General features: G+C 44.8%; 1 protein-coding gene across 16 annotated transcripts in view; it reads right to left on the bottom strand.

Annotated features, from left to right (window-relative positions):
* Positions 1 to 19004, bottom strand: part of FBRSL1 (fibrosin like 1) — a 495150-nt gene that overhangs the window by 279343 nt on the left and 196803 nt on the right. For all 16 annotated transcript variants that reach the window (XM_064726492.1, XM_064726486.1, XM_064726485.1 and 13 more), the window contains exon 3: positions 697 to 798. In XM_064726492.1, the coding sequence (XP_064582562.1) occupies positions 697 to 798 (102 nt within the window). The remainder of the gene's footprint in view (positions 1 to 696; positions 799 to 19004) is intronic.

Here is a 19004-nt window from a genome sequence, read left to right as displayed (position 1 = left end):
CATGCTCGTGCCAGCGTTTGATTATTGTTCTTCATTTAAATCTCTCCTAACGGGAAAGGTCCTAATTAGTAAAAAATCATGTTTTAATGAAGGCGAAATGCTAATTGCTAACACAAAAAGCCTTCGTATAAAATTATCCCAGCACTGCCATTGATTTCTTGGTGACTCAAAAGCCCATTTGTGTGTTTACACACTAAGGCACCATTTGCTTTTGTTTTATCATAACATTTCACTCAATGTACCATCGAATTTCCTGAGAGAAAGACAGCTTTCCCCCAAAACCCTCTCATATCTTGGCGGCAGGAAGCATAAAATTAGATGAACTAACTTTGCACCCAAACTATGTGATTACGTGCAGCAGTTAAACCCAAGGATGCTGTAAAAAGCTTTTTAACACAACTTCTTTGAAAAAAAAAAAACAAAACAAACCATCAAGCCATTTTTCCCCAAGGAATAACAATTCCATTTTGTTTTCCCATCTCTTGATCTTTCGCTTATCATATTATTTGCACCATGATTATAGTGTTTGCAAGGCAGCTCAACCACTTATGCCGTAACACTCAATCATGACATAAAAAAAAGTTATTACACAGTGACCTCTGGATGCCAACATTTGTTCAGCAAGATTTATGAAAAGCCATGTCAGCAGCGGGAATTGCTGCAGTGAAGCGATGCTTTCTCCTGAACGGTACTTACATCACTGAGACGGTCCCTTGAGCTGCTCCGCTGAGAGCTTGTGGCCTCCCTGATGCTGTCTTCCTCGCTATTTCTGCCACTTCTGCTTGTAGGGACCTTCATCTAGAGGGAGAAGAAGGAGGGGGAAAAAGGAGATTTTCAAGCATTGCTCTGCCACCTGTTCCCGAGGTTGCTGACGGCAGTTCAGTCAATGTTTCGCTCCTACACCCACCGTGGCAGGGGTGGAATGCAGGGGGCTCCTCTGCAGTGGGGCTCGGCCCTCTGTGTCCACACTGCTTTTCACCAGCGTGGCAGGGAAGGTGCTTTGGGCACTCCTGGAAGCAGGTGAGGTTGTGCCTGACAGGAGGGGGAGCAGACAGACAGACAGACAGAGCCCCTTCACTCCGCTCCCAGCACTCCTCAGCTGGGGCACTGCTGGGGCTGCCTGACCCACCCAGGCCATCCTTCCCAGCCCAGAGATGTGCCCTGACAGGTCATGATGGCCACTGAGGGACACTTGCTGAAACCGCTTGCTTGAGATGCTGCACAGAATTTGGAGCACATCAGGATTAACTCTTACAGCCAAGGCTGTGCTTTGACTGCTAAATCATCCCACTCCCTTCACCTGAAGTTGTGCTTGTGTTTGGACAGAAGTGAGAGAGCCAACATTTGAATCACAGCAACCTTCCTCTTACATCTGCAGAGAGTGTTACAGGGGGAGGAGAGGGGTAGGATAGATGTCATTCACAGCTTCATTCCTGGGCTCATTTACTAACAAATTATTCTGCTAATTCCCTCGTGAAATATTGGGTGGAAAGAAGTGTTTAATTTATTAATAGGTTCTATTCATATCAGTTTGGTTCCATTTAAATTACACTATTTAAAATGTCGGCTTGTACAAATTGGTATTTTTAATGGCAATAAAATCCCTTTGTTTCTTGCTGTCCTGTTCCAGGGTGGTGCTGGCAGCCAGCAGGGTTTGCTCCTGGTGCTGGTGCAGCCCTTGCAGCCCTGTCCCTGTGGCACTGGGCATACTGGACAGGCTGTCACCATGTGGGCACAGCAATCTGAGTGCTGGGAGCACTGACCACTGCACTCCATGGATGTCTGACACTGCTGCCAGATAAGTGCCCCACAGTCTGTCAATATTTTAATGAAATGTTCAGGGTATTGTGTGGAGAATGAGCTCCAGTTCTCATCCAGAGTGCACAGCCCTGTATGGGCATGGGTAGCAGAAGTAAAATGAAAAATAAGAAGAAAATATCATGCTCAGTATATTTCTTATTAATGTCCTTATTCTGCATGCCTTTCTGCCACCTTACACCTCACCAATACAGTATCTTCTGCAAGATAAGACTTTTAGACACATCTAAGTGATAGAAATCAAAATTTTTTCATGGCCACCTCATCATACAAGCACCATTCTAGTGCAGTGCCCTGTCTCACTCCTTGTCCACCACCTTTCAAATATGCTGCCCACCTAAAAACTTTTATCTAGACCAATATTTCATCTTTCCTCCTATGTCAAAATGTTCAAAAGCACAGCACAGCAATGAGAGGTAATCCCTGCTGGGATCTGCTAGAATCATTCCCAACAACAGGGAGCTTGCATTTGCAACTGTCCACACCATGTATCAAGGCAAGAAATAATCCACTTGAAGTTCATGATGTTCAATCCATATTGTCTGTTTCCTTAATAACTAGGTCAACAACATCAAAAAGAGAAATCAAACTATACTACATCAATATTGGCCATAAGCCATCAAATTTTAAATTCCACATATAATTAAGTAAATTTGGTGAGATTTTTTTTCCTAAATACATTAAATGATTGTCATTCACTTATTTTATTCTTTTTGAGGTCTTTATTAAGCAATTACTACTTCAGCTATGCCATTATCTTGCCTAGGATTGATGCCAAGCCAATAAGACAAATGGTAATACCCCAATAATTACAGCCTTTCATAACACTGGCACTCCAGCTTTCTTCTGTCATCTGGGTCTTTCTACACTTACTCAAAACCCAACTCCACTGGTTTCGAGTCATCAGCCAGCTCTTATGAAACTCTTGGATGTAAAGTATCTGACCTGCCAATTCCAATCCTTCCAGACACAGCAGGTGCTTTGTTTCACCCTGAAATAGGAACCACTTAACCATCACAGGGCAGAATTACAATTTCCCTAATACAGTACAGAAATGCCCATTGAATTCTGCAGCTTTCTTATTTCTGATCCACAACCTTCTCCCTCCCACCTAGGAACACATCAAAGCCTGTCAAAATCATTACACTTCTGACCTAAACAACTCCTAGACAGCTGCAAATTAAAGGAAAAATAAATTATGCCATTCCAAATCCTTTCACCTTCCCAAGCGCAAATGGTTGCTAGAATTAATTCAAAAGGACTAAACTGCCAGCTGTTTAAAGTTAGCACAGACTCACCCAACCTGTTACCAGACTGGATCCTTTTGCTGCTTTTCTTGAGTTACACTCAGCTCCAAACACCACCTGTTTCTTTTCTCCAAATTTCATTAAAGGAAAACTACACCTACACACACAGTAACAAATTGAGACAATTTGACCTGACAAGGTCTTGCACAGGCAAGCAAATTAGAAGCATCACTGCTGCCATTAACCTTTCCAAGTAAATATCAATTATTAAACTTGCTGCACTACCTCTGTCCCCAGTTTGCTGCTGTGAATTAAGAGGGTCATCAGCCTTTTTGACAGATCTTGTTCATTTACACCTGCTGCCTGCCAGCAGGGGAGCCCGCACACCCGCAGCCCCAGCGCTCAGCCAAGCTGCCTTAATTCATCAGTAATTACCCTAATGAGCCACATGCAGGACCCAAAGAGGAGGACAAGTTGTTCTGCTAAATGGATGCATTGGTTTCAGGGGCACTCTCAGCAGACCTGGGTATTAGCAAACTGGCCAAAAGCTCCTTTCCCAAAGTTGCCACTGGCTCAGCTGCTTGATTTCTAGTGATTTTCTCTGGGTGTTTTTGCTTGAGTTCCAGAAATTCCTCCTGACCACGTTCCCTGATCGAGTTTTACTAAAAAAACTAGTATTCCTCTCCCTTGGAAAAAGTCATTACTGTTCCAGAGGCAAAGTGGGCTCCTGGCCCTGCTCCCAGCCTGGGGATGTCATGTCCAGCTCAGCACAGACCCAACCAACCAACTCCCCAAATTCACAGGCAAAATACTGTATGGTCCTCTCATACAACACATTGCCAGGTACTTCCAGAGGCATCAATGCAACACCAGCCATGGGGATTAAACATCTCAGGGGGATGAGCCAAATATCCCACCGAAAACTTGAGCAGCCCATATGGATTGTCCAGGGTATTTACACACAGTGGTAACGTCCTTCAGCAACCACAATTACACACGCAATCCAACATTGCATGTGGATTGTTCTCACCCAAAATCCAGTCCTTTTGAGACAAACATTGTGTGTCCCCGTCCCTCTGCATTACCCACTGAGTATACCCAAATCCTTGGGCAAAAACAATCCAGTGGATGGGTTTGCCCTGTTTGAGGCTGGACTAATTCAAACTGGAAGGTTCCAGCCAGTGTAACAGAGCCAAATCAGAGACTGGGCCACAGCAGGAGGAAGTGTGTGGGCCAAACCTGAGTGTGTTTGAGAAGCAAAACGTCTCAAAATAACCCTGATGCCCAAAGCTGTGCAGAGAGGGGCTTGGAAAGGTGCTCCTCAGCCTTGTTTCCTGAGGGCTGGAGGTGGGAGGGAATCTTGTCTTAGACAAAGACTGACTACTGTGTCACTTCAGGAGAGCAAAGCTGGAAGAAAATAAAAAGGCACATGGGGACAACTGAAGCTGTTTGTTAATTTATCTCTTCCAAATCCTAAGACAGCAAGACATTAATGTCCATGCATAGGAACTGAAACATTGAATAGGTGCTGAAGTTTTACTCCAGCACAGCCTGTTTGATTGTTGAGGGGAATTCTCCAAAAGCATTAATTAAACTCAAAGCTGCTCACAAACCAGACCAATGCAGTCTCCTGCAAGATATATAACACTCCAGACCCACCACACACCGCAGAGCAGAGCTGGTGGCAGGCAGTCCTGGCTCTCTGCAGTCAGCTTGCACCAGGAAGGACAGATCTGTGTTTGGGAACGTGCAAAAGTCCATTGCCAGCTCGGTGGGAGCAGGCCAGGGCTGCAGGCAGGGCAGGTACAGAGGGTTTGTAAGGCCATGATCAATTTGCATCCTGCAGGTGCTCACGGACAGTCCCAAGCCACGCTCGGAGCCAAGAATTATGAACCTTGCGCTGTTGGACATCATGTAGCATGATTAAATATCATAACTCATCCTGGTAATAACTCCAGCTCTGCTGTCCTGGAAGGCTGCTGCCTTTCCATCTCTCCCATCCAACTTCCCCCTCCCTACTTCTTCCTGTGGGGCGGGGGTGGAGGAATATATGAATGGGCAGAATGGGCTTTGCTTCCCTAAAAGGGCTTTTTCATTACCACTATGTTGGCTCTCAGCCCCTGCTTTTTAATCATAATAGATCAGCCTGCTCTCCATTTACTTAAGCTTTTCGGATGTCAGAGGGAAGCACGTTTTTATTTGGCACACCTATTTTCACATCGTGGGCACGCTGCCCCCGCTCATTATTAATAAATACACTTCGATTTATCACAAGCTCCATTTGAGTGCCACGGGGAGCCTGGGGCAAAAGGAGACAAATTCTTTTCTTAAGTTGTTCTGAAAGGTGCTGGGCTTGCCGACCCTCACCCCCATTAACCCAGCACAGCTCGTGTGCTCCTACTGGGAGCTCCACGGCCTGTGCAGCGGCAGCCTCGGACTGATCTTGTGCCATCTCAATATATTTGTTCATTATCTTGCGCACACACAGAAGCATTTGGAAATGTACTCGGGGCACAGGCCAAATTGAATCATCTGCCTTCATTTTCCACACGATCTGAAGCTACAGCTGCTACAACAGGCTGTGGGATTTTTATTTTCCTTCCTTAACAGTTTTTTTCCCCCCTCGCTCTTAAAGTCACAGCGGTCTCATTTTAAACCCCTTGCTGTTGCTTGGGTTTTGTCTGTGTGGTATAAAACTGGTCTGGCATGCAGGGTGGGAAAAGAAATTCCCAGCAACCTCTCTCTGCACAGTTCTGATGGAAAGACAGAAAGCAGAAGCCTCAGGGAGAGACATAATGAAGGTATTAATCTCAGACATGCCTGTTCTGGTGGCTCAGATGGGTCTATTAATCCACTAATCCTGTCACCTCTGCCAGTGGACAGGCAGCAGCAGGAATGGCACCCACTGACTTTGTGCTGCATTCTGGAGCCAGGAATGGTCCATGAAAACAAAGCTGCCCTTCCAGATCAGGAGGGCAAAGAGTTCCACACAGCACTGAGCCAAGTTACCGCCTTTCAGGAACGCATGAACTTTGAAAAGAAAGTTTAATTCCTTTTTAAAGCTCTGCAAGATCCACTTCCATTTGTCTTGAGAGAGAGAGGACAGACCAAACACAGCCTTTGGATTTCCACGTTACTGACTTCATGGCAAATCTGTTTTGGCAGGAGCCACTTGGAGATAAGTGGGCAGAGCTGAGAGGCGTCCAAGTCCCAGAGTTTAGGTCCAAGCTTTCAGATCACCAGAGACAGGGATGAATCAACCTTATCATGCTCATCTATCTAAACTAATGCTGCTGAACACCACTTTACATCTCATCAGCAGGTAATGACTTTATCATCAGCTCTGCCAAAGGACCCTTTTTCAACTCTTTCTACAGGGTTGAAGAAAAATTTCCTGCAGGTAACAAACATCATTCAACAAAGATCATGATTTCCTATGGCTACAGGAACTGATAACACCAACTGTTCCAAAACCTTATCAAAAATACTTGTATGGCCTGTCCCCTTCTTAAAAAAGGATGAAAAGGATGCTTAAACAATATTTTAGGGGACTTTTTTTGCTAACATTGGCTTGCATTTTATTATCAAGTCCCAAATAAGCTCATGTTTCTCTGGTAGACTATCAGCAGTAGCAGCTTTCTGCAGCAGGAGACAGTAAACTGCCTTAATAAATACAAATGGACAATTTAATTAAAATATATTGGAGACTTGGAAAAAGTACTATTTGTGGATGAAACAGTCTGTTAAGGGATTGCAGTCAGGGCTAACTCAGTGTATTCTAGGCAGGCAACAATAAGTGGCAGTGAAAAAGTGCACAGAGCTCTACCCTAGTGATTAAAGACCACACTGAAATTATAAACGTCTGTTTTCCAGAAAGTGGTGGGGGGGAAGTCACCCAGTTGCCTCTGGTTTTAATGTTTGAAACAAAACAAACCATTTCGCTTTAAAAATGTACTTCTTTAAACCTGAAAAGACCCACGTATCAAAACAAGGTGGAATCAGCTAAACACATTACTTCTGATTTGTTTCCTTGAAAATCCAGCCTTAATGCATTCTAACAAAATTTATCTATCCCAAGCATACCTCATAATGAGATCAACTGGGAAAAATATCAAGCTTGTTTGTATATTTTATACTTGCTCTAACTTGGCAGTTTGGAGATTATGTATTCCCTAGGTCCCTCCTTAAATCGTTTCACACGCTACAATTTGATTTTCTTTGCTTGCCCTTTTCCACAATTTTTTTTTGATACATTTTATTGAGTTCTGGCTCAGAGGGAAACGTTTCCTTTGAATTAAGGGCGCAATCATTTTTTCTCCCCTCTAAATAAGGACATATGGCGTAGAAAGCAATGTTATGGTTTGGGTATTTTATGATTGAAGTAGGGCTCATTTTAAAAAAAATGACAGTAGCATCAGGTTGGATTAGAGTAGTTTTTCTAATTGGGTGGTGCTGCTGTGGATACTGCGATGGGCTATCTTGGCCATAACTCATTTTAAAGGGGACATGTCCGTTTTTACTTACTGTGATGAAGCAGCAAACAGCAGCAGTGTTGTGACACTGAAGGAAAATTGTCATTCTTTTTGAAGTCATTCAGTTCCATGATGTTTCCAAGGTTAGTATTTGCACATTTACCTGCTATGCAGACTATTGGCTCCCTAATCCTGGTTTACCAGTTTCTTTTGGCTAATTTACATCAATAGCCTGTGTTGCAGCCAAGCGGTCTGTAACACAGTGGTTTGTTTTTACCTCTCCCTGGGATGCAGAGAACCTGAATTGATGCTAGCAAAGGATTTCTGAGCTTAGACTGTGTCAGCTGCTAAAGCAAGGCAAACACAGCAAATTCTCCTAATAAAAAGTATTATCAGTGAAAAACCAAAATATTCAAAAGCCACTGATAATGTTGCTCATGTAGCTGAGAAACTAACTACTCACTAACAACCTAACTTTCCACCTTATGCTTGCAACCAGATCTGAGGGTCACCTTCCATTTCTAAGAGCAAATGAAACCCAAGCTCCTTTGGCCTGGGCAGCTGTCTTTGCAGTTTTTGGAAGAACTCCTGCCTGGTGCTGTGATTAGCCAGGGCCACATCCTGCAGTGAGCTCAGCTCCAGCTCTCTGGGAGAGTCCTGCAGACCTGGTGCCACTTCTGACAGGGGAGGAACTCTGTCTGACCTCGTGGCTCTTGTGAGCAGCCATGCAAAGAGCAGGCCAGCGCCCTGGAGAAGCCTCTCTCCCCAGTGCCCAGCACAGTATGGAGAGCAGGGCTGGCTTTTCTGCAGCTCTGGAAGTGCTGCAGTGATTTTTCACAGCTTTGGGCTGGCAGGTGGCCCTGGCTGCGGAGCAGAGCCGGCTCCGCTCCCCAGCACGGCCGCGCTCGGAGCAGGAGCCTCGCTGCCATGAGAGGGCTAATGCTTATTCTGGAAAAAAGCTGGTGCTTAAGCAGGCAAAACTGCTCGATTTTCCAGCTGCCATCAGGCCTGCATAGCAAACTGCACTCTGCATGCCCCCAGCCGCACTTGGCAGATGGCAGCAGACAGCTGGGAGAATCTGGGTTTGACATACGTCAGTGACAAACTGTGTCAGCCCAGACCTGCTCCGGTTACAGCCAGGCAGTGAGTGTGCCCGAGTGAGACTGGGACTGCCCGGGGGAAGCAGCATTCCCAGCCTTCCTAACTCCAACTGCCTTCCACAGCAGGGCATGCAGATGGCACCTAGGAGCCCCTGGGAATGGCTGCACGAGCAGGGCAGGGCAGCAGAGGGGCATGGATTGGGTTTGTGTGACAAAGTCTGGGTGGCAGGGTGTCTGATGGAGAAGCTGCCAGAAGCTTCCCCCATATCCCATGGAGACAATGGCAGCTGGCTCCAAGAGGGACCCAAAGCCAGACACATCAGCAATGGTGGCAGCGCCTCTGGAACGACACAGTTCAGAAGGGGAAAAAGTTGCAGCACAGCAGCATTTGCAGCCAGAGAGAGGAGTGAGAATATGGGAGAGAAACAGCCCTGCAGACCCCAAATCTCTGAAGAAGGAGCCCTAGGCAGCAGAGAAGTTGCCCTGCAGCCTGTGGTGAAGATCACAATGAGGTGACAGGTCTCAAGGAGTAGCATCCAATAAATAGCCCATGAGAGAACTGAAAGCTTCTGAGCCGCGCAGAGCTGAAAGCCTCCGTGCCTCTTGAAAATAAGATTTGTAGCTTCAAGTTTCACATAAAGATGATTTGGACCTGTGACTCTCGGTTATAAAATGCCATCCAATATGCATCAAATAGAAAATTGATTTGGCACGGGGTTTTTTTGGTAATGGGAAAGAAATGGATACACTGAAGATGAGCTCAGAACTCTTAGAGCAGATGCATCAAGTGTTACCAATCTGGTGCAGCGGACCATAGCAAAAGGATCACTGTAAGGGAAGTAGCTCCAAGCAGGACAGGGGGATGATTGACTGAGCATCCACTTAGCAAGGAGAGAGCTGTGTTCAGCTGGAGCCAGCAGAATAAATTGGGCTGAGCTTACACCATGCTTTTAAACACCATGTAGGAGGCAATCAGAATTGACAGCTTTAACATTGCTGCCATCTATGCATACAGATACCATCTATTAAAGGCTAATATCAACAGCTGTGATGTTCAAAGCAAAAGTAGATTTAATATACATATTAAATTGTCCAAAGCTGCAGGAGATGTTTCAAAATATATTAGGAAATTCCACCAAGAAAAGTATCTCTGTATATTACAGTAGTTCTCTTCTGGTAATGCTACTCCACAAAACTGAGGACTTTGACTTCAATGTGAAAGGTGATGATAACCTTCAAAAGTGATTTTAGTAAAAGAAGATCCCAAAAAGCAAAGTAAACTTATTACTAATTATGTCAGACAGGCAAAGTATTCAGTGCAGCTCAGCCTCAACCTTCGGAAGAAAACAGACATTCCCCAGCCTTCTGATAGCCAAAGAAAGATATTGGACAACATTTGCCAAGAACAAACTCCAGACCTGTGGCACAAGCAATAGAATGGGAGATCATGTCACACACATTTCAGCTGATCTTGGAATATCCACTGAGAAAACAGACAAAAGACAAGTAGTGGAGACAGATTTCAGAAGAGCAACCAGGCCTGGCTGGGCTGCTATAGGCACAGTGCTGTGATAGCAGGCTTGAGCAGCAGAAGAAAAGAAAACCAGAATTGGAGTAAATTGACTCAAATTATTTCAACAAGGTTTTCTGGAAAATTATTATTCGTGAATAAGCTTGGTTTAATTTCTTCAATAATTTTGTCTGAAAAGGAAACTGGATAAATGTGATTCATTTAGGATTCTTGATGCACTCATACTACAAGGCATTCTGATAAAAGTCACTGCTATATAAATATCAATAAAGCATATTTTAAGTGGAGACCAGATCAGCTGAGTTCTCAGAAAGCAGTGTCAATAAATAAGCATTAATGTTTGCTACAGAAGGTAAAAGGATTTAAACAAGGTTTGAAGCTATTCAACAGTCACATCAATATTTGAGAAAAAATGTTATCAAATCCACTGCAGATAAAATTCATAGATGCCAATGATACCTTTTTAGAATAAATAAGGAAGAGGAGGGGAAGGAAGCAGCTTGAATTCTGTGGAGAAAATAAAAGGTATCCCAAAGCAGGGCTGCACTGTGGTCATGAGGAGTGGAAGCAGCTCCTGCAGAGGAGAGGCTGGGAGGTGACACTGGATTGTGTGTCCTTATGGCCTTGGTTATAATGCTACACCCCAAAGGGAACTAATCCAACCCCTCAGGAAGGCAAGAGAGGCCACTTTGTCTGGGATACAGCATTGACAGGAATGATTCTGGAAGATCTTCAGCCTCCCCAGTGTACCAAGGCACTGAACAGACAGCCCATGCTGGGTACAGCCTAACCCATGGCACAAACTTGGAGAGTTGTCCTGGACTGGTCCAAGTCCTTATGGGGATCACAGAGACCAAGTGAACCATCACTAAAAAAACCAAAAATTGCCAGCAGCTCTCCAGGTGTGAGGCACTGCAGGTCTCTCCTTACCCAGAGCTGGGCACAAAAGCTGCCCCTGATGCTGCCCAACAGTGAAGGCAGCCTGCAAAGCCCTTTGGGTTCTTGTCCACAATTGAAGGCAGAGACAGAAACACCCACATTCTTGCTCAACAATTCACTCAACCCCTCCAAGTGTCCCATGTGAAAAAGCTGGGCTTAGTACAGTTGGGTTTCAAATTCATTGCTAGGACTCTGAGGCACCACAATAACACAATTAAAACACCACCAGATGTGTGTCATATAATACATGTTAAAAAAAGAAAAGACATACTGTGTGCAGATACAACAACAATTTGCTGTTCAAATTAATTCAGGAATCAGTACCATCCCTATAAACCCAATATATAAAACATATGCTACTGTAGGCATGCATAAATTGCATGCATTTTTATCCAGATAAAGCCACACGTGCAACTAATAAACCAGAGTGAAAAAAGAAAAGAAACAAAGTAAATAAATAAATGCAAAGGCTGCCTAGGGAATAATGAATTTTGCAGGAACTGCTGTCAAAGATCAGAGTGCTGAGCAGAGCCCCAGCCCTGCTGGTCCCTACCCCAGCAGGACAGTGCCAGCCTGGCCCTGGGAGCAGGCAATTCCCATGGAGCAGAGATGGAGCCCACACCAGTTCTGCTGCCCAGCACTGGGCTGAGGTTAAGCTGGCACAGTTCACACCACAGGAGAGTCTCCCCCGTGCCCAGGACCTGGCTGGCATTGGTGTTTGCAGCTGTTCCACAGACCAGCCCACTGCTACGTCCCTTTTGTGGTTCACAACCCCCTGAAACCCAGAGCAAGGCTCCAGCCCCACAGGAGCTGGGGGAGCTGCTGGCATTAAAGGCAAGAAGAGAAGCACCACTGCAGGGTGGAAGGAACTGATGGCACAGGGGGAACTCAGCAAAGCAGAGACAATTCCCATCCACACCACCATGAGTATTTTATTCCAGCTCCTACCTTGTTCAAGCCAGACCTACAATTTGCCTTTATTACTAATTCAAACCCTACAAAGCCTCTCCCCGAACTCTGTCCAGGCTTTTGGGATCTGTCCTTTCCCTGGCAGAGGTCTCTGTCCCCCAGCCAGCTGTCCCTGGTCTCCCAGAGGCTCTGGAGAGCTGACCACAGCTGCTTCTGCTCAACAAGAGCATTTTCATCTAGCAGATGAACCAAGACAAATGTGGCAAAAATCAGAGCAAACCTCACACCTCTGCAGGTCTGGATTGAAGCAGAGGCAACCCAAAACACCACTGCATGTCTGGTTGTGATCATCCATTGTGATCATCCACTGTGATCAGTCACAACTTTGGGGTTGTCAAGCAAACTTTCAGTAAGGCCACGAGCTCCTGCACCACCAGGGCAAGTTTTCTAATTTGAGAAAAGTATTGAAACTACCAGAGCCAGCACAGCCAGCTCCTCAAGGAAACACAGAAGCAATTTCCTCCAACTGCCCAGGGGACATCCTGTTTGCTGACTGACATCCTGAAGAAAACAAAAATCTCAGAATAATTAGAGGCTAAGCAACTAAGGTGAAACCCTTCGGTAATTTTCAGTCCTGAGTGACTAAAAAGGGGTGACAATTATTTCAGCTAATGACCACTGAACTTTGAGATTAATGTTCACAGCTGAGGAAGGGGAAGCAGCTCCTCAGGAGGCAGCTCTGCTGTCAGGCTGAGCCCAGAGCTCCTTGAAATACCTGGTTGGTACTTGGCTGCCTTCAAGGGACACAGGGCACTTCCCAAACATGCAAGGAACTAAAACAAGCCCCACAAGCTGAGTGCAGATGGACTGGGATCCTGCCCTACCTTCTTCCCACAGATTCCAGTAGTTTATGGTAGAGAAAACTCCTTTGTTGGCCCTGGCTGCACACTCCTGGTGTGCAGCACAGGAGTGGCTTGGCAGGAGCTACACATTCCCTAAAACAGTGGTTTTTAACATTTCTCAGTCACAAAAGGACTGGCTGACACTCTGCAGCTTTGATACAGCTGAAAGGGCAAACTGCAGAGGTAGAACCAGGCAGACACTGAGGGTTATCCAGCTGGCCTGAAGTGCTCCCTGTGAGTTTAGACAGCCTCTCCTCGCTGATTCTGCAGAGAAAAATGTAATTGGTGCCTTCCAGAAAGGAGCCAGGCTGTGCTGGGGATGAGCAGGGTCCAGAGGAGGGGAAGCCTAAGGCAGGCTCAGAGAAATGAGAGCCATTGCACCTGCACTGTCTCACAGAGGGCACAAAGGCTTGCCAAAGCCCAAAATAAACAAGTCCACTAGTTCAACTAAAAGCCTGATTTAAAGTTGATTTAAAGCATTGTAAATGCTTGTCAAGTTTTAAGCCAAACCTTCATTTTGTTCAGGTTAAATAAGTTATCAATCAGTTTAACTTGAGCTGGAAATGCTTCTGAAATGAAATTAAAGTAACAGCCCAGTTAATTGAGCCTGCTGCAGTCCTTCCCATAAGGATGGTCTTAGCTTCAGGAAATGCTCATCTTCCTTGTCACATTTGGTGCAGAAAGGTATTTCAAACAGTAATAAGCATCTGCTTTCTCTACTTGTTCAGTGGGAAAGTCCAGAATTATATACACAGCACCTCAGAGGATGCTGTAATAGCAAGATGCATTTATTAATGATCCTACTAATGTTTCCTGAGAGCATCTCCAAATACTCTGCAAATACCCATCAAATTTAAATAGCAGGGATGTGCAGTGGGTAATATTATCATCCCTTCTTGGAAGGGATGAAAAGACCAGATGACTTTGGGAACATCAAGCAATGAACCTGGAATAAGGCTGGGACTACAGCTACAGAGAAAACAGGATGGCTGAAAGCACTGCAGCTTTTAACAGCAACCATCTTGCATCTTAACCACAAGATCATTCTCCCTGGGTGACATGTAAGCAAATATTTCTTAAAATGAAAGCATAATGTTAATAGAGTAGAGATTGCTGAGAAAGCAAAAAAAAGGAATTGCTGCTTTCTTGGATACTACATGGAAATCCTACACCTCCACAGGAAATATTTTAGTAAAAAGAGACACAGAGTTGCAGCATGAAAAAAGGAAGCCACCAGATAAGGCTTTGTGGAAAAGGGATAAAAGAGCATGGCCTTTGCTGCTGGGAAGATTTGGTGGGATTCAGGAGTGCTCTGAATCCATGGGTCAGTGAGGTTTTATTGTGGAACAAGGATCTGTGCCCAGGAAGCTTCCAAGTGCTTGGACACAGATCTGGGAAATGACCAAGGTCTGTCCCACCAGGGAACTTTAACAGCAGCACTGGGGCCCTGGACCAGGGAAACAAAACCGAAAGCTCAATGCAGAGAAGTCAGGAAAAGGACTTCTCTGAACTGTAACTCTTCCTGAAAGAGCAACTGTGGGAGAAGGAAGAAATCTCAAAATAACAAAACTCATGAAGGCTCTATGGGTAGAGCTAAATAACCAGGTAATTACCCAGATTTTATGGCTCCTTTGTTGCTGCCTGCAGATGAGAAGAAAGAGAACAATAGAAGTAGCAAGCAGGGATGGCCAAAGCCTCTAAAATATTGATGCAGAAATTGAACATTTCTCCTGGAGATGTGAAACTGGTCTCACATGGAGCTTTTGTGCTAATAGTTGTCTCAGTCAAGATGCAAATCCTTTATAACAATACACATCCAGATACCACTGCAGTGTAAATACCCTTGCTCAAAACTCTCTGCATCTCACTGCTGCTCATGCTGTACCTGGCAGTTTCCTATTTAAAACAGGATTATGCTAAAGGAAACAATCTTTTCACTCAACCAACACTGTTGTCTCAGCAAAACAAAGCAATTAACATCTGAGTTCACAGGAAAATATATTAGCACAACAGATGCATGTGCATGTATTTTGGCCCTTTGGTAAAATGTGCTGTTTTGGGGCCAGATGTTTCTGCTCATGCCAAAGAAGAATCCAGCTGCATCAAGCTGTGAATATTTCTTCTGATCTGTCAAAATCTGCTATGAACTAGAAGAGAAAAAAACAGTACTGAAGTTTGAAATAGAAGTCTGTTTTCCACTGGGGATTTTACCACCATCTGTATTTTAAAAGCTTTAGTACAACTTGACAGAGCCTGAAAAAGTTTGCAGCACAATAGGTAAAGCACATTGAAATACCACTCAAGTAAGGTTTCTGGTAGAGTTGAAACATATGGTAAAAGACTAGTTTTATGCATTTTTCCCCTTAAAAATCAATTTATACTTATTAGTTGGATTTACAACATGTTTAAAATTGTAGGGCCTTTTTTGAAACGTGCTGCCATTATGAGCTGAACTCTCATTATTGAGATGATAGAGCAATATTGAATTACTGGGCAAACAAGGTCCTTTTTCAAAAACACCACAGCAATTGCTTTTCTCACGGTTTCTAAAACCAGGTGTTGTTTTTTCTTGCATTAATAGAATTACTATGGATTTGCACTGATGCAAGAGTAAAATCATATCATTTTACCAGAGCCATAAAAAGGGAGCCAAAATGGAAACAGAACAGCTAAGCAGAAAACATGAAAGCAACTTGTAATGCCATTAAGTTCACAAACTACAACAGATTTGTCAAAACTTGGTGTTGTCCCTCCTAAAAATCATCCACCCAGCAGGACCAGCATGTTCCCACCTCCCAGGCCACCTGTGCAAAAGCTGGAACTCATCTGACAGAAACCTCTGTTGTTTTATGCCCCTAAAGCACCTCCTTCTGCCCCAGGGACAGTGGCAGGAGCAGCCTCAAACAGCAATAAGTGGCTTTACCATTATTTTCTAGCAATTCCTAAAACTGAGATTTTCTAACCACAGCTTAACTCCTACAGGCATTGAGATTCCAATCTCTCCTGCTGTACCCTCAAAATTTCAGCCTTATCAAAAAAAAATTAAAGCTTCTGAAACAGCCAAACATGTATGGTACAGTACAAATGAAGCAGAATGTAGCTGGGTATTTCTGAACTGAGCTCAGTTTTCCATTCTGCTCCTCTCAGCTCCCCACATTCATCTGCCAGCAGCCAGGCAGCTGTGCTGCCTTCCAGGTGTGCAGCACAGCTTTGCCACTGACAGGGTTATCTATTTTACAAAGAATTATGCTGGCAGTGAAAATCACAGTAGAATTGTTTTGAAAGAAGCAAGCCTCAGATGGACAATTTAGATTTCACAGAAGTTGAAAAAGGATTTGCAGGTTCAAATTATTAATCAACACCCTGCCAGGCAGGGGCCAAGAGCAATCTGCTGGCGCTGAGTTTTCTTGGACTTAGACTGTAAAATCTGGATTTTAGATTGGCTCAGGGAGGAGAAGGATTTCTGGGCCTGCAGCCCTTTGCTCCTGCAGTAGCCAGGCAATATGGATCCCTGGCTTTTAGGGGCAAATATGAACTTAGGGATGGTGGGGTAAATTCTTCAAGGAAATTAGGGACTGGAAGGTTTTCTGAGCCAGAGGACACAGAGCACATGACAAGGTTACTTCCCTGTTGTTAAAATCATGTTCCAGCTGTAACAAGACAGCATAAACTGCCCTTGGGGTCACATGGGGCCTTTCCTTTGTTAGCAAGAAATGTGGAAAAAGCTGCCCAGAAAAAAGCAGGTGCTCATGGAGAGTCCAACCTTTTGCTGTAACATTTCAGCTCTCCCCATGCCAATCGGGATGGCACAGGCTGCTCTGAAGGAGGAATTTAATTGTAATAAGCACCTAGCAGAGTATAACAATGGTTAATCACAGAGAAGCACACAGTGGGTGCCTCCAGTCACATCAGGCTACCTTCAGCATCCTTTTGGCTCTACCTGTCAAGTTACATGCCTTCAAAATTCTTCAGGGCCAAACTTGAAATAAAAAGGAGGAGAAGAGATAGGGGGAAAAGGGAAATTAACCATTGTAAATAAAATGCTAACTAATGCTCTTCTGCAAAGAAAAATGTAAAGCAGGTAGAGAGGCAGTCCACCATCAGCTGCCTGCTCCTATGAACTGCATCACCATCTCCTGGGGAACAGCCTGTGACAGCAGAGAGCAGCTCCTCTGCTCTCACATCTGAGGGCCCTGAGTGTGCAGGGTTGGGTGTTTCAGGTGCCAGCAGGACAAGGGCAGGGGAAGGTGAATGAACAGGACAGGACACCCCAGCACGTGAGCCAGAGAGCACCTGGTCCAGCTCTCCTCTCTCCTGCACATCTCTATCACAAACAAGTGGTGCAAGATGGAAATCGGGAGCTTGAGGCTAAAATCAAAATAGAAAAAAGAGGATATGCTCCCAGAGACCTCTGTTAAGAGCAGTGATTTATTTTTATTCTATGTTTACCTTAAATGTGTCTGAGAGGCTGTGCACAGAAGCATCACACCCCAGCTCCTGTTGCACTGCATTATGATGCTGCTTCTTTCCTCTTGCCAGCCACTCATCAAGGGTTACCACCAGCACAGCCCTCCCTTCTCTCAGATCCAGTCAGAAGGCAAATTAGTTGCAGCCTGATGGGGGAGTGCTAAATTTTTCATTACAATCTTTCTCTGGAGGTTTGGTGTTTAATAATTTGTACTGTATAAAATTTCACATATGGGAAAACATGGCACCACACAGCCTCTCCAGATGCTGCTTTTTTTTTTCCTTGCTGCTAATCATGTGAGCCCCCCAGCTGAAGAAATGGATTTAGGGCATAATTAAAGCTTTATACTTTAATAGTAATATGGGTAAAGCTCAATTTTATTTTTGAGAGGAACACAGCACATTTGTAAATTCCCATTTCACCGAGGATCAGTTTTCACACTGGCTTTGCACCAGGGCTGCTTTGTTGCTGATGTACCATGGAACATAAAGCATGTGAGCAGCTCGTGGTGCTGTGAAAGGGGCGCACACCCCCCTGCCCAGCCACTGCAGAGGCTCTTTAATTCCTTCTGATAATCCAAGAGCAGTGGTGGCTGTGCAAGGCACATCTCCAAGGAGCCTTCACATCACCTGCTCTGGTTTCCATCACACAGTTTGGCAGGGGAGTCTCTCAGATTGGTCACGTGAACTTCTAACTTCTGGAGGGTTTAGCTACAGCCCTAAGCAGAGCTCAAGTCATTTAAATTTGCTGCTGCTCTCCTGAAAGGCAGCACAGCACCCTCCTTCCCTCCCCACAGGGCTGCTGCCATGGGTGGGAATGCTGAGCCCTCTCCCAGCTTCCCACTCTGCTTTCTCCCTTATTCCTGATGAGAACAGCAACCTGGAGCATGATTTTGGGATCAGCACAAGGTTCACACGCTGGCTGAGAGCCCTGAGAGCCTCACTGTGCAGTGGGACCCAAGCTGGGACAGACAGGAGGGACACTGAAAGAGAAGGAGAGGTGCTGGCAGAAAGGCAGGGGACATTCCTTGCATGGCTGAGACAGGAATAGTTGTGCCATGGTCAGCATTCTGAGCACTAATTTTAATTATTTGGTGAATTCTGGAGTATAATCCCCTTAAAAAAAGGAAGCACCCCAGGGATTATACTCCCAGGATGGGAATTTGGTATTTTAAATCCTTTCCCTCTTCTCCTAAACATCCTCCTAAGTAAATTCAGAATATGCAGAGAGGAGTACAATGATCACCTTTCACAATATGGTTTTAATTCAATCCAAGTTCCTCCCATCTGCTCAAGAGACCTACACACTGCCTTAAAATGAAGTCCTTTGGTGCTATCACGGATTTCTGATTTCCCAAAGGAAAATCGGGTGACAAAGTGCCAGTTCCAACCAGCATGGTAAAAACCTGCACTGTTCTTTGACAAACCTTGTGCTTCAAGAGAAAGCAGAGATTCCAGCTTTGCCACTAAGCACCTCTGTGCCCCTCCAGGATGGTTGAAAGCCAGGTTTTGGTTTTACTCCACCAATCTGTAGCAACACATATTAGGGTAAAGTAAAACTGTTACCATGGATAAACATCTACCCAGCTCTCAGAGCCTGCAGTATGCCGGCAAATAAA

The sequence above is a fragment of the Zonotrichia leucophrys genome, chromosome 15 (assembly GCF_028769735.1).
Source record: "Zonotrichia leucophrys gambelii isolate GWCS_2022_RI chromosome 15, RI_Zleu_2.0, whole genome shotgun sequence".
Lineage (NCBI taxonomy): Eukaryota > Metazoa > Chordata > Aves > Passeriformes > Passerellidae > Zonotrichia > Zonotrichia leucophrys.
This window is presented reverse-complemented; position numbering and strand designations above follow the sequence as displayed.